The sequence below is a fragment of the Megalops cyprinoides genome, chromosome 24 (genome assembly GCF_013368585.1).
Source record: "Megalops cyprinoides isolate fMegCyp1 chromosome 24, fMegCyp1.pri, whole genome shotgun sequence".
NCBI classification, from domain to species: Eukaryota; Metazoa; Chordata; class Actinopteri; order Elopiformes; family Megalopidae; genus Megalops; species Megalops cyprinoides.
The window spans coordinates 6,000,015-6,013,140 of NC_050606.1; the positions used below are offsets into that span (position 1 = coordinate 6,000,015).

At 44.2% G+C, this 13,126-nt stretch overlaps 2 protein-coding genes across 2 annotated transcripts; one reads left to right on the forward strand and one right to left on the reverse strand.

The window, feature by feature from the left end:
* Nucleotides 1-1,001: 1,001 nt before the first annotated feature.
* LOC118771321 (insulin-like growth factor-binding protein 3) lies at nucleotides 1,002-6,478 on the forward strand. Its single transcript, XM_036519281.1, has 4 exons — nucleotides 1,002-1,527; nucleotides 3,802-4,034; nucleotides 4,834-4,953; nucleotides 5,674-6,478. Exons 1-4 carry the CDS (start codon nucleotides 1,164-1,166, stop codon nucleotides 5,797-5,799), a joined length of 843 nt encoding a protein of 280 aa, XP_036375174.1. The 5' UTR covers nucleotides 1,002-1,163; the 3' UTR covers nucleotides 5,800-6,478.
* A 1,646-nt stretch (nucleotides 6,479-8,124) lies between these two features.
* Nucleotides 8,125-10,843, reverse strand: LOC118771124 (insulin-like growth factor-binding protein 1). The gene is made up of 4 exons (XM_036519011.1): nucleotides 10,415-10,843; nucleotides 9,870-10,021; nucleotides 9,143-9,271; nucleotides 8,125-8,963 (listed from the first exon to the last, which is right to left on the reverse strand). The coding sequence occupies exons 1-4, from the start codon at nucleotides 10,782-10,784 to the stop codon at nucleotides 8,838-8,840; spliced, it is 777 nt and encodes a 258-aa protein (XP_036374904.1). The 5' UTR covers nucleotides 10,785-10,843; the 3' UTR covers nucleotides 8,125-8,837.
* Nucleotides 10,844-13,126: the final 2,283 nt, after the last annotated feature.

Genomic DNA, 13,126 nt, shown 5'->3' on the forward strand with positions numbered 1-13,126 from the left:
AAGGGCATTTGAGGAGACGATATCTGGAAATGCACTTAGTCTTCTAAAGTTTTCTCTCTCGTTGTAACAGCGCAACTGTTCAAATACATTACCAACACGCACGCGCACGCATGCAGTGGAAGTGTTTAGTTAATATGATAGTGATACGTTCCCGCCATCATATGGTCGGAATGTATACCATGTCAAATCACTTCCTGTACATAACTGCCTCCGTTCGTCTCTCCCTCATTATGTCCCTCATATTGAACACTTGAGCGAAACTCTTCAGATACAGAAAAGGCATCCTGCGTCTATTCCTGAAACGGTGCTAAAACAGTCCTAATCCAAACACATGAAGTGTTGTATCTTAATCTTAAACGATCCCCATTTTAATAGCTAGTTTACCTTTGCTTTGTGTGAGTAAAATAAATCTAAGACGATTGCTTACCCCAAATCATACTTACCCCTGTTGTGTTTGCGCCTCGGAGGATTATATAATGGGACATAATTAATTCAACTCGCATTTAATTGGTTCGCATTTTTGTCACCCACAGTGGCACGGAGACACACACACACACACACACACACACACTCACTCACTCACTCACTCACTCACTCACTTGTACTTTTTGTAGAAAAAGTGTTTGTTAGTACTTTAAAACATGTGGAACATTAGGATTTGACATACGGCCTACAAGACGCATTGAATTTAAATCCATTTTGGAATTCGTAAATGTTTATACTTAACTAAATGGGTAATGAATCTCTAAGTCAAGCTGACTCAACGAAAGAGCAACTCATGGAAAAAAACCACAAAACTCTAAAACGGGTAGATTCCTTAGCTACTACTTGCAAAACACTGCCAGATTTGGATGCTAAGTGCTATCAAATTAGTTGTAATGCAATTAATTGTTTATATAATCGCGTTTTGAATTATATGTATTATTGCAAAGTACTAGGGGATGTAAGTGGTCCCTATAAATCCAGACTTGCGTTTGCATTATTCATACAGAGGGGTGTGACTTTCAGTCGTTTTTTTCTGGCTATATATATTGAGAGGTTCCAGTGAAGAAAAAGTACCAGATGGGGGAAGACCATTCTTCGCTGTCAACAAGAACGAACAGGTCCGCTCCGACGTACGTGACGACTCGCACGCTTTCCCTCGTGTCCAGCCTATTACCTTAATGATGTCCACGCTACGCCTCCTGTGTTTTAGTGCGCTGGTATCGGTTTGGCGGCTGTCTGAAGCAGTCGGGCCGGTGGTCCGATGCGAACCTTGTGACGCGGAGGCGATGATTCGATGCAAACCTCTGCCCAGAGATTGCGCAGAGAAAGTCCGCGAGCCCGGTTGTGGCTGCTGCATGACTTGCGCGCTGACCGAGGGACAGTCGTGTGGAATTTATACCGGTAGGTGCGGCTCCGGCTTGACGTGCCAGCACCGGGCGGGTGAGACGAGGCCCCTTCTGGCCTTACTGGAAGGACGAGGGATTTGCTCCAGCGCAGCCTCCAAAAAGCTCAGCAGGATTTTGGAGCCTGCCAACGGACAAGGTAATCAGTTCAGCTTTACCAGCGTCATTGTTTGCAAACTAACACGCAACGCCGCTGTAGCACATCAGCAAACAAGCACTGAAAGCAGACTTGCAGCCTCTAGCTCGCCGTTGAGACTCACTGATGCACGGGGTGCACGAGACCTCATGCTTTGTTGCGGTAAGAAACTTTAAGCTGCATGTTGCAACAAATTCGTCTACGTATGTGTCATGACTGGCAGAGTTTTATTTATTTTGTCTGGGACTGGGAGGGGGGTGATTGACTTTTTGTGAAAGCGTTGATGGAGCTATCCCTTGCCAGTGGATTATGAGGTATTCGCCGAGATTGACATGGAAGAAAAGTGATAACTGGGTGAAGTGGAACCTCTCTTCCATGTCCGTGTTGTTCAATATCAGTTATTTCAAAAGGACATCATTTTAAGACGTTCGACAAAGGATTACATTAGTGTTCAAAAGAGAACATGAAACGGCGCAGTTTTTAACGCTAGCAAGAGACGTTTGCAACATAGGTGTAATTACCATGGCTGCCTGGAGTAAATTACGTTGAACAATAATTATACGGTGAAAATTCTCATGCGAGGCGCAGTGTCTTAGTTGCCAGTGCCATGACAAATTGATTCAACACTTTTCCCAGCGTGAGGTATATAATAAGGGCTTTTAACCACATAATACATGTTTTGTGTGCGTTTGGACGCCTGCCTTTGTCAAACCAATCGTTACGGAATGCCACGTGGATTTATAATTAGCAAGAATATAGACAAGACGATTATATTTAAATCGCATTTTGTTGCGGGTTATACAGAAAAGCCCTTTTTTCTTGCTGTGCATTTTTTTTTTGGAGGTTTTAGAGATGAACACCCATCGACGGCGTACATGTTGTGCGCCATACTTTATTTTTTTGGTCAAATAAAGCGCATAATTAAATGTATGCCCATGTTCTGATGCCTAGACGCACTCATGCGGGGGGTTGTGATCAGGTGGGGGGTAGGGCACGGCACGTGCAGGGAGAAGAGACCGCGTGAACACGTGCGAAATAACGCGTGAAGGGAAAGGGACCGTGCACCAAGATTCCCGAACCTCATTAAATGAGTTCTGAAATGTGTGTTAGAATTGGATACTTATTCACTTTTGTGTGCGGTTAAAGCGCGGGTTCTTTCCACTGCTCGCTCTGGAACACAAGGTCCGACAACCTCCCGAGTAGCTGGTGTCCGCTGGTTCCCCTTCAGCACCACGGCGCCAAACTATCTCAATGTGAATGACAAGTGGACCAGTACTGGCCTCATCTCCCACTCTCACACTCACACTCACAAAACAAGGTTATACGCACATTAAGAGAAATTGCTGCCTTTTCACATATTTGGATGCTTTTGCCCATCCAGGCAGGCAGCCAGAGTTTGCTGGATTTAGCAGTTTGTCAGGAATGGCTGGCAGTAGTCTAAGTCACTTTGCTCACTTTCAGTGCAGTGGGAGAGAAGCTCTGTGTACTGTAGGGGGATTTGCTGAGGTCAGAGTTATCTTTACTGTGTGTTAACTGGCACAGTGACTTGGATAGCGTTGGCTCCCTGGCTCCAAAAGCATCTAATTTAGGTGAAAAGGTTTCTAGCAATGATGTATGAGAAAACAAAAGGGAGTGTTTTGACATAACAAGCATTTATAAAACAGACTTTGTGAGAACTGATGACTTGGTTTGTACTTGGAATGTCAAACTCATTTTCCAAACACTTTTTTTTTTTTCCCCCCTGGAAAAAAGGAACAATATCAAGTTCCAAGTTTTATCGACTTGTGAAAGGGTAATGGTAACAAAATGTACTGAAAATTTAGTAGACTGACCTGAATTGCCCGTTAAATACCCCACCACACAAAGTCCCTAAGTCTTAGGAAATAAGTAGGCATAATACGTAAACAAGCCTAAAGCAGTGTACATTACAGTGACTCACAGTAATCTGGTGGTATAAGATCTTAGCAGATTGAAAAATGATGTTTTTGTCCAACAGAAAAGCATTACAATCAATCTTTAGTTTGTTTCGGGTAACTGCTGTGGCTGTTTAATCCTTCCAGCAGGTTGTTAGGCTTTCTTTGAGCCGATAGAACTCTCAAACCAGAAAGGAATCTGGCGTGGGTCAGTCAAGGTAATTGTAACTGGTTGCTGTAAAGAGGGCCTGGCTAGAGTGGTTGTCCTATGCCTATGCCTAATTTTGCGTAACCTCTGTGCAAAGTGCTCATGGATTCTCATTTGCTTATTTACACGGCTGCTTCCCCCTCTCTCATTGAACAGATAATGCTGTGGTGTTGGGTGAGGATCGTGGTTCTAACAGAACAGGCTCCCAGGTCACCACCAACAGGGGCAGACTGACCAGGCCAAAGGTCACTCTCCTCCACCCTAAGGCGAAGGTCATCGGAAGAGACCAGTCCAAGAAATCCCAGAGCTACAAAGTGGGGCCGGCACCAGCCAGGGTCAGCACGGACGTGCAGAACTTCTCCTTCGACTCCAAGCAGGAGGCGGAGTATGTAAGTATGGCGACCACCCTTGAGGTCCTCTTTCCGTGAAATTCAGCCCAGGATTCCGAGAGTAAATGGGTGGGATATGGCCATGGTGATGGGGAAAGCAAGGCTTCAGGACTTTTGTAATGAGCAGAGCCTCCATGTACATCCACTGACTCGTATGAATGAAACTAAGGGCTCCCCTCAGGAACTCTCTGATTGGCTAAAATCAACGAGTCATCAGCAGCACACGCTAACTCCACCCACCTTGGAAAAGTGAAGCTTCATGCGACTCCATCAGTAGGGGTGGGCGGCCAGAGATTCATGGCACATTCTGGCAAGTTCACCTCGCACTGACCCACTTGTGCGGTCATCTGGTCGCGGTCAACTGGACACCAAAGTGACATACTGGTCCAGTGATGAATCGAGCAGCCCATGTTCTTTTTTGTTTTCCATCTTGTTTTTGGCTGCGTGTGCAAGTACACGCAGAGCTTGTTGACTCATTCAAGGCACTGGCTGACCATTCGGCTGTTTGCGTCCGCCTTGCGCAAGGTGCCGTATCTCTGCCCCTTGTACCCTGTTGCAAAAGAGAGGCAATATTTGGAACAGTTAGCCCAAAATGCAACACATTTTGTGAGTAGCCCAGAAAAGAATCTAAACACAAGATAACCCAGCTGTTAAGAGTATTGTGTTCTCTCATCTGCACTAGAACAACTCGGACAGGGAATGTGGTGTTGTGGCATTGTGGGGCTTGTTAAGTGGCTGTAGTACAGCACTCTGACGGCAGGCTGCCCTCTCTGACGGGGTTCTCCTCTCTGTTTTGCAGGGGCCATGCCGGAGAGAGATGGAGAGCGTGCTGAACAGTCTGAAAGTCATGGACATCCTCAACCCGCGCGGGTTCCGCATTCCGAACTGTGACAAAAAGGGCTTCTATAAGAAAAAGCAGGTAAGGGAGCCAACAGGTCCCAATCAGAAATCAACATCTGTGGAACATCTGAATTCAATCTATACATTCAACACAGGCTCTGCACCACACATCTGTACAACTCGGGTATTACTGAGCACGTGCTGCAAGCTGAACTTGTTATTGTGGAACTTATCCATTCACTTTTTGTATTCCACTAAGTTCAGGTTCAGTGAGGCTTTCACTAGCACATTAGCTATTGTGATGCTATTTACTGCACAACTGAAGCTTTGCCCAATTATATCACAGTGGTGGATTTAAAAAAAAAAAAAAATCCTTTTATTTTTAGTAGAGGGAGGGTGCAGTACATACCTAATGAGAGCTGTCCAGGGTGCTGAATTTTATAACACAGCACCACTGGCCACAACCTCCTACATTTATATCTAAATATAGCTGTTTGTGTGTATTCTGGTTGAAGTCACAATGAAAGCTTGTTTCCTTTGCCTGATGGCCTTTGAAAGCAGCAAAAGCAGAAACATTTACATAGATTGTTGTGGCTTTGTTGCAGAAGACATCAGAAAATGTTGTATCAAACTTTATTGAAGAGAAGATTGGGATAGACGTTCTGTGTTCAGTTATTAAACGTGCATCTCTATTTTGCGATTAAACTGTTTAATGTAAGTTTGAATGGCAGTCATGTTTAAACCACTGCGCACAGCGTCGCAGCTATCCTGATATGTTCTACTCTCTCTCTTCCTCCAGTGCCGTCCGTCCAAAGGCAGGCGGAGAGGCGTCTGCTGGTGTGTGGATAAGTACGGGCAACCCCTGCCAGGCTTCAGTGGGAAGTGGAGAGGGGATGCCCAGTGCTACAGCCTGGAGAACCAGTGATTGGGAGGGGCACCCCTGGGGACTTGGAGAACTGCTGAGCACTGAGCGCCCAATGGAGCCCGCGAAAAGCGCAGGAGTCTGCTTCAGAACGTGACTTTCCCCTCCCCGGAGTCATTGCAAGAATACGATTGGCTCTCTGAGCTGGGAACCTGGGTCTTTTTAGCCCTGTGAGCCAATCACATACATCTCAGTGAGCCAATCGTGTCTCGGTGAGCCAGCCATGGCTCAGTGCGCTAACCGTGTGGCTTTTCTAGAGTTGCGCTGTGTTTGTGGTGCAATTCCAGACTTCATACGGACCACCTGGTGCCTTACCCCATGGGACCTGTGGACATGACACTTGTCAAAGCTTGTGAAGAAGGCTGGCCATACAGCCTGGCCAAACAAGCCATTCAGACCTTTAATACATCCCTGAAATGTGTGAAGAGGAGAGGAAGGCAAAATCATGCATTATCCTTTATAGAAAGAGAGAGGTCAGCGCTTCTGGAGGGCGAGAGGTGATTTTCAGTTCACTTTATCAACCACTCCCTACTGTGACTGGCATGATGTGGAGAGACCAGATGGTTCAGGTGCTTTTACCTGACAAAAGGAGACAGACGGCAGGAGCTATGCCAGCAGGAGAGAAACCTGCATAATCATGCCACTGGAAGATGGATTTCACATGTGTGTGTGTGTGTGTGTGTGTGTGTGTGTGTGTGTGTGTGTGTGTGTTGGGGGGGGGGGGAAGAGGCCATCTGCTTTTTGGAAGGGTGTGTGACCCAGTAGTGTCACAGGGGAGCGGAGAACATTTGCAAGGGGTGTACCCTGCCCTTTTTTTAGCGTTCCTCCTCAGCTGTTCCCTGGATTCATGGGATTTCATATCAGTAAGCAGGAAAACCAGAAGATACTGTTCCAGAAAAGGTCCCTTTGCGAACATACCTGCTCTTTTACAGACGCTGGTGTTTGTTCTTGACTTACCGGCCTGTTGGAGAGAATGTGGGAGAAGGAAATGGAGAAGGAGATGGCATGGTAATGAGCCAGGGAAGGATAGAAACCTATGTGATATTCAGCATCCTTGAATAGCTAATGCACAATGAAACTGACATGTGAAAGTAAGTTTAATGCACAATGACACTAACGTGCCATAGCCAATCACGGTTCAGGTCCCTTTTGCTACTTCCAGTAGAGTAACTTGAAAATGGAGGATATCAAGCTAAAGTGCTTTCCCAGTCACTCAGCAGCCTAGAAATGGTTTTTAACATGATGCTACACTATAGCTGCTGCCTGGATTTTTGTTTGTTGTTGGTGACTGTGTGTCAGAGTGCCTATCTAACTGTTGGCCTGCCTTTTACTCTAACTTGATCTGTTTTAGGTTTATTTTGTTGCCTTGGCCAACTGTGCCTTTGCACGTGCATTGTATATTTCTCCAGACATAGCGAAGGAACGTAAGCGCACCAACAACATATCATGCTGTTTTAAATTTACATTTACTGTTCTGTAACACACTGCTACAACGACTTTATCGCACAATAAACACATCATACGATAACTGACATTATTTTTGGGGCTGTAATCACTACTTGTGTAATCAATTGTTTTTTTTTTTTATGATGTATCAATGGTTCCGTCATCAGTCTTTAGACGTGTTGATGTTCAGATTATCGCGTCTTGGGCGCCCTCTAGTGGTAAAGGTACAATATCACTTAGTCATGATAACCAGTCGTTCAGTCCCTTCTGATCCTGGCTGTCGGACAGGGCACCGGAGCCTTGGTTTTATGTCATGTTTGTGTTGATCCAGCGAGGATCCTTGGTGTTCCTAAGATTATTCATAAATGTTTGAGCCACTTTGGTGAGGCCCTTTTTCATATTGTTTGTATCTGAAGTTTCTCTTAAAATAAAAACCATTTAAATTTAAAAAGAATTTCAGTGTGAAAATGTGTTGTTGGAGGGTAAAAAAGGGAGGGAAAATTGGGTAATATTTTACATCAGAAGGAGACCCTGTGTGTGTGTGTGTGCATGCATTTGGATATAAGCAAGGCACACTTACAAAAACATCTCAAATACATTTATAATTGTATTTAAATACCAGCACTGTACCCCAGTGCTAACTTTTTCACAATTAAAGGCCAAAAAAAGCTTTCACTGATTGTTTATTAAATATATTTTTGTCACAATTTCAAAAGCTTACATACAAATGAGTAAATAGTTTCTTTAGAACACAAACATAGTAGCAGCACTGTTGGATCAAGCAACCCATGGTGAAGACAAGGCTTCAGAAGACAAAACACAAGGTAAAACTCAGCAGCTTTGGCGGGCGCTGACACAAAGCCGAACCATTTAAACTCACTTCTCAAAACTGGAGATGATCTCAGATCGACAGGTAAATACTCTTGAAAGGGTACTCAAAGGAGGTCTGTGAAGTAAAACTCTATTCCATAACAGAGGTAGATGAATGGTAATACCCTTTCAAAAGTAATGTCTGGTGAAATCGTCATACAAATCAACACATGCGTATTTCTGTAAATGCCACTGATAAGCCATTAGACTCAAATGTTTTTGAGCTGACACTGGTACCTTCCTAGATGCGCCAGTGAACCATAAATGCAAACTTCATTTATTGTTCCTAATATTAACAGTATTGAACTAGAGAAGTGATGACATGTGTGTACTGAGATGAAATGAGGCTTCAACACTTTGGTAAGAAACAGAGCCACCACTGACCTCTACAATGTGTTTGAGGTAATTTTAGTGATGGAGTTGGCAAGAACACACATTTCTACACTAATTTAAAAAGGAAGACATGTATATAAATATTCCAAAAAAAATCACAAATGCTCAATACAAATTGGCATAAATACATTAAATAAATAAGGCTGCATATTTGATGTAAGTAAATGAAGATTGATTTTTTTTTTTTTTTCTATTCAGGAAAAAAGATTTTCTTGTTTAAAATTCTTTTGACAATCAAGGTCAGCGTACCCGAATTGAGAAGAGTTAAATAAATAGGTATAAATAAATAAGAGCGCAGCGAGCTTTGTCCTTCGAAGCAACGCAGGAGGGCGCTAGTGAGTAAGTTCCTGCTGGCACTCGGAGTCCCCGAGCAAATCAGCAGAGCTCCGGATACTCTTGCCGTTCCAGGAGGACACGCACCAGCAGCGGGCTGCCTCTCCCTCTAGCGATGTCTCACACTGCAGGAAGGACAGAGAGAGAGAGAAAGAAAAAAGAGAAAAAATGAAAAGCAAGTTTAGAGGCACAGCCCAAGGCCACTAGTGTACTACACAGTTGTTCTGTTTCCTCAGTCACCACAAAATGCATTTCACGGTCTGGCGAAACGGTTCGATGGTAGAGCTCGGTCAGTGTCGCTCACCTGCTTGGCTTTGTAAAACCCATTCTTGTCGCAGTTGGGCAGGTAAAACGTGGTGAACTTGTCCCCAAGCTTCTGCTGGGACGCGGCGATCCTTTCAAGGGCTATCTGCAGCTCCGCATGGCAGGGACCCTGTCAGAGAAGATACGGGTGATTGACACAATAAATCATTCACACTGAACAACATGCAGCCGGCTAAAACATGTCTGAGAACCGCTTATCCACAATACGTGGGATAAGTGCTTTTCGACAAACTCGCATACATGACTGTTACTAGAAAATATTACATTATAAATCTTCCAATGTATTGTCTTGTCATTCACATTCCTATGAATTTGATTGGTCAGTGTGTTAAATCACATCTGAAATATGCAGATTGATAGAAAACTGAATTTCGCAAACATAATGTCTTTGGTGAAATGAACTCGCCGCCGTCATTGCCACAATATTGGCTCATATAAACTTTAGGTAACTGGGCACTTCTAACGCACCGCTAGCTTCTCGACCTTTTCGACCGAAGCTGGCAAAATGTGTGGGAAAAATGACGCCTTCGCTTTGTTTTCTATGTCGTAGTGTCAACGGAGAGGGGGCTCCTCCTTGTGGTTCATATGGAACATTGGCGACTATTAATTAGTCTTACAAATGAGGACTGAAAATGTGGGATCGCTCGAGGCACTTCTCATAGGCGTTTGCAGCGCGGTTAGGCCCATCGCGGTTCTGGAACGCTTACCTGACCCGCCAGTGTCTTCCGTATGGCATTGAGCTTGGCTTTCATGCTCTCCTGCGCCTCCGACGCGTCTCTCGGATCAAACGGCTTCAGTCCCATCAAATAATGCGGGAAGCCGTGGTCTGCTATCGCCTCTGCGTTCATTTCACCATTGTCTAAGAGAGTCAAGTTATTACAGTGGTAAATGCATAGATCCATAATCACAGAACTAGGTTATATAACTATATAACTCATCACATGCAGTCATTAACGTATCAACATTGATTGACAGGAGAATAAGGTCGGAGGGCATCTACAGGGCCAAAAACTGTCAACTATATATACACTTTTCAAAATAGCCAAACAGCAGATAGACAGTTAGATAAATCCCATAATGTTTTGAAAGATGGATAAGTAAAATACAGTAGGAAACTGATAACAGATGAATTACAGTATGTCATTCTGGTAACTGATAACCGTCAAGAACACGAGTGGACGTGAACTAAAGTTGGAGGAGGTATCAAGTTAAAATGCAAAATATGGGAAGCAAAAGGGAAAAAAAAACCTACCTGAAAGTGGAGGAGCTGGGTTTCGCTCAATTTCAGTGCAGACGGCTTGTCCTTTGGTCAGGGACCAGAGGGGTTTTGTGTCTCCGGGTCGTGGCACGCAGCGCAGCCCAGTGCCGCAGTGCGCGGTGTACACTCCGCATAAATCCCCCTTCTTCAATGCGCAGGTGAGGCAGCACCCGCAGCCCGGCTCACGCACCGCCTCCTCACAGTCCGGCGCAACCGCTGGGCATTCGCTCAGCTTCTCCGGGGTGCAAGGCGCACAGCGAATGGGCTCGGAGCCCAACACCGGCGAGCCGAGCACCGGAGCGAGAGACAGAAGGCCTGCGAACACTACCTTCACCCACAAGAGCCTGAAAGATAATCCTTGCATCACAAAAAATGTAGATAACAATATCACAGGAATGGATATCGCGATATAAGTAGCGACGCTTGTCGTTTTGGAAGATAAAACTTCTCTCATCGCGGCGCGGTATTTATACAGTGTCCTGACCTCCAGTGATGTTAATGTTTGACCCATTAGCCTGTGGTATTAATTATTTCTTAAACAGGTGCAAGGATCTGATGTCCTACGATTGGTTTTCGCGTCCCATAGAAACGTCAATATTTACTTTGGTACAAACCGTGCTGTAGGCCGTTCTTGGGGGGGAAAAACAAAATATTGCTCCGTGATTTCTCGACTTGATGATTCAAATACAACAGAATGGATTCTGCCAGTCAAATTCACCAAGTCGTTCATTAAAACGATTGGTTTCCATCAGTTCAGCTATCGACATATTAAATTTAATGTAATCTATGTTAACTATATAAACTATGTTGGAAGGAACTAAAACACCAATCAAAATTACATTCCGTTATTTAGTACAACTTAAATTATCCTGATAGCGAATCCGCGATGTTTAGCCACTCGCCCCTGATAAAGATAAGGTGATCTTAAATGTTTCACACCACACTACTTCCATCACGCACGCTGCTTATTTGTAAAGGTCAATGCCGTAATTGCTCATCTCCGGGTGTAGTATTTAGTCACACTTTTACCTAAAGCAAACACCGATGTGGAGAGATCGCCTCATTTCAAAGCGCTCTTTTTCTGCGGCAACATGACTTCATTTCCGAACGCCGAGATGATTCATCACCTGAAGGCAAACAGACATTGCTCAGTGCTGTCAAGTTTAAATGCAACGTGTTTTTCGTCAATGTCAATCAGGAAAAAAGCCAGCGTTCCTTTTTTTTTTTTTTTTTCTTTTCTTATTCCATACATATACTTTGGGGGTGAATGAAATGAATATAAAAATATTTAATCAAAGTATTAAAGTGAATTAATATCAAATGGGTAAAGAATGAACATGAAACTGTTAGTAAGCTGAAACACTTATGAAAAATATCAATATTTGGAAAATCATGAAATCCAAAATGAAATACATTTTAAGGTGCCAGGAAAAAAACTGCATGTATTAGTTGATGAATCATTGCCACGCTAATGTGTGATGTCATTTTTTTTTTTTATCTAGACGGTATAGAATGTAATTTACTATAACATATGTTGTGTGCAGTTGTTCATTGCTAGTGTCACTTGTTCGTGTGTGAATTCTCTCGTTTTTATGCAAGAAAAATAATCGTGCAGTGACCTTTCTCCAGAGTCTGAAATGTAAAATTTAGCCGTTTCACTGCTAGTTTCATCCTTCTTCATTAGTATGTGCTTCGTATGCATGCAAAGGAAAAAAAATACATGGTTCACATATACAATACTATGAATTAAATACTGAAGAAGTTCATGACCAGCAGCTTCCTCAATTCCACCCAGGACTTGAACCCGCAGCCCAGTTTCAATGCGAGGACTTGTTTATTGTGGTGAAAGAGCAGGGTATGGCACACTTCAGCCGCAGCTGTTGTATGACCTGCGGAACCCCATGCTCCTGTCACCTGAAGTGACCTCTCTCACACAGAGAAGGAAAGGTCGAGGGATGGCATTCGCCTTTTCTGTGTGGCTTTTGATTTCTTTCCATCACAGCTTTGACATCAATTCATTTGATTTTATTTGAAGAGTGTGGACGGATAGTGTCCACTCCTGGTTCTGATGGCTTTGAGGTATTTTTCAGCCTGCAGGTGATTGGACAACAGGGGACTTAATTGCTTACCAGAGGCAGAAGTGAGACTCAAAGCCCTTGTATCTATTGTATAAAGCACTGTTGTTGACCACAGAGTGGAAAAACCTCAAGCCTTTTCCTGGATGGATTTGTTGACTGCAGACAAGGCCAGCAATGTCACACCACATTCAACATTACACTGCATATACTGTGAGGCACATAAAAAAATGAAAGTATGAAATTACACAGGGAGAAGGAGAGAACACAAATATTTGCTGCCCTCCATCAGCGAATCATTAACACCACGCTGCCTCGTTCGCGATGGATAAAGTTACGCGGGATCAAAGAAGATTTAACCATTCAAGGTCAGGGCACTGCAAAAACAAGAGGGCCCCACATGATCCAAAGTGTCCTTTCACATATCTCTGCCCGCGTTTTACAGCCGGGCCCGTCCCAGCGAACAAACAAGTTTCATCCGGTGACGACGGCCAACGTCGCCCACGCAGTGTTAAAGGAAGCACCACATGACCATGTATGGTAATCCCATCCCCTCCCGCCGCTACTCGACGACCAGCTCGTGGCGTGTCGCCTCCTCGATGCTGATCATCAGGTTGGCGAGCCATTCGGG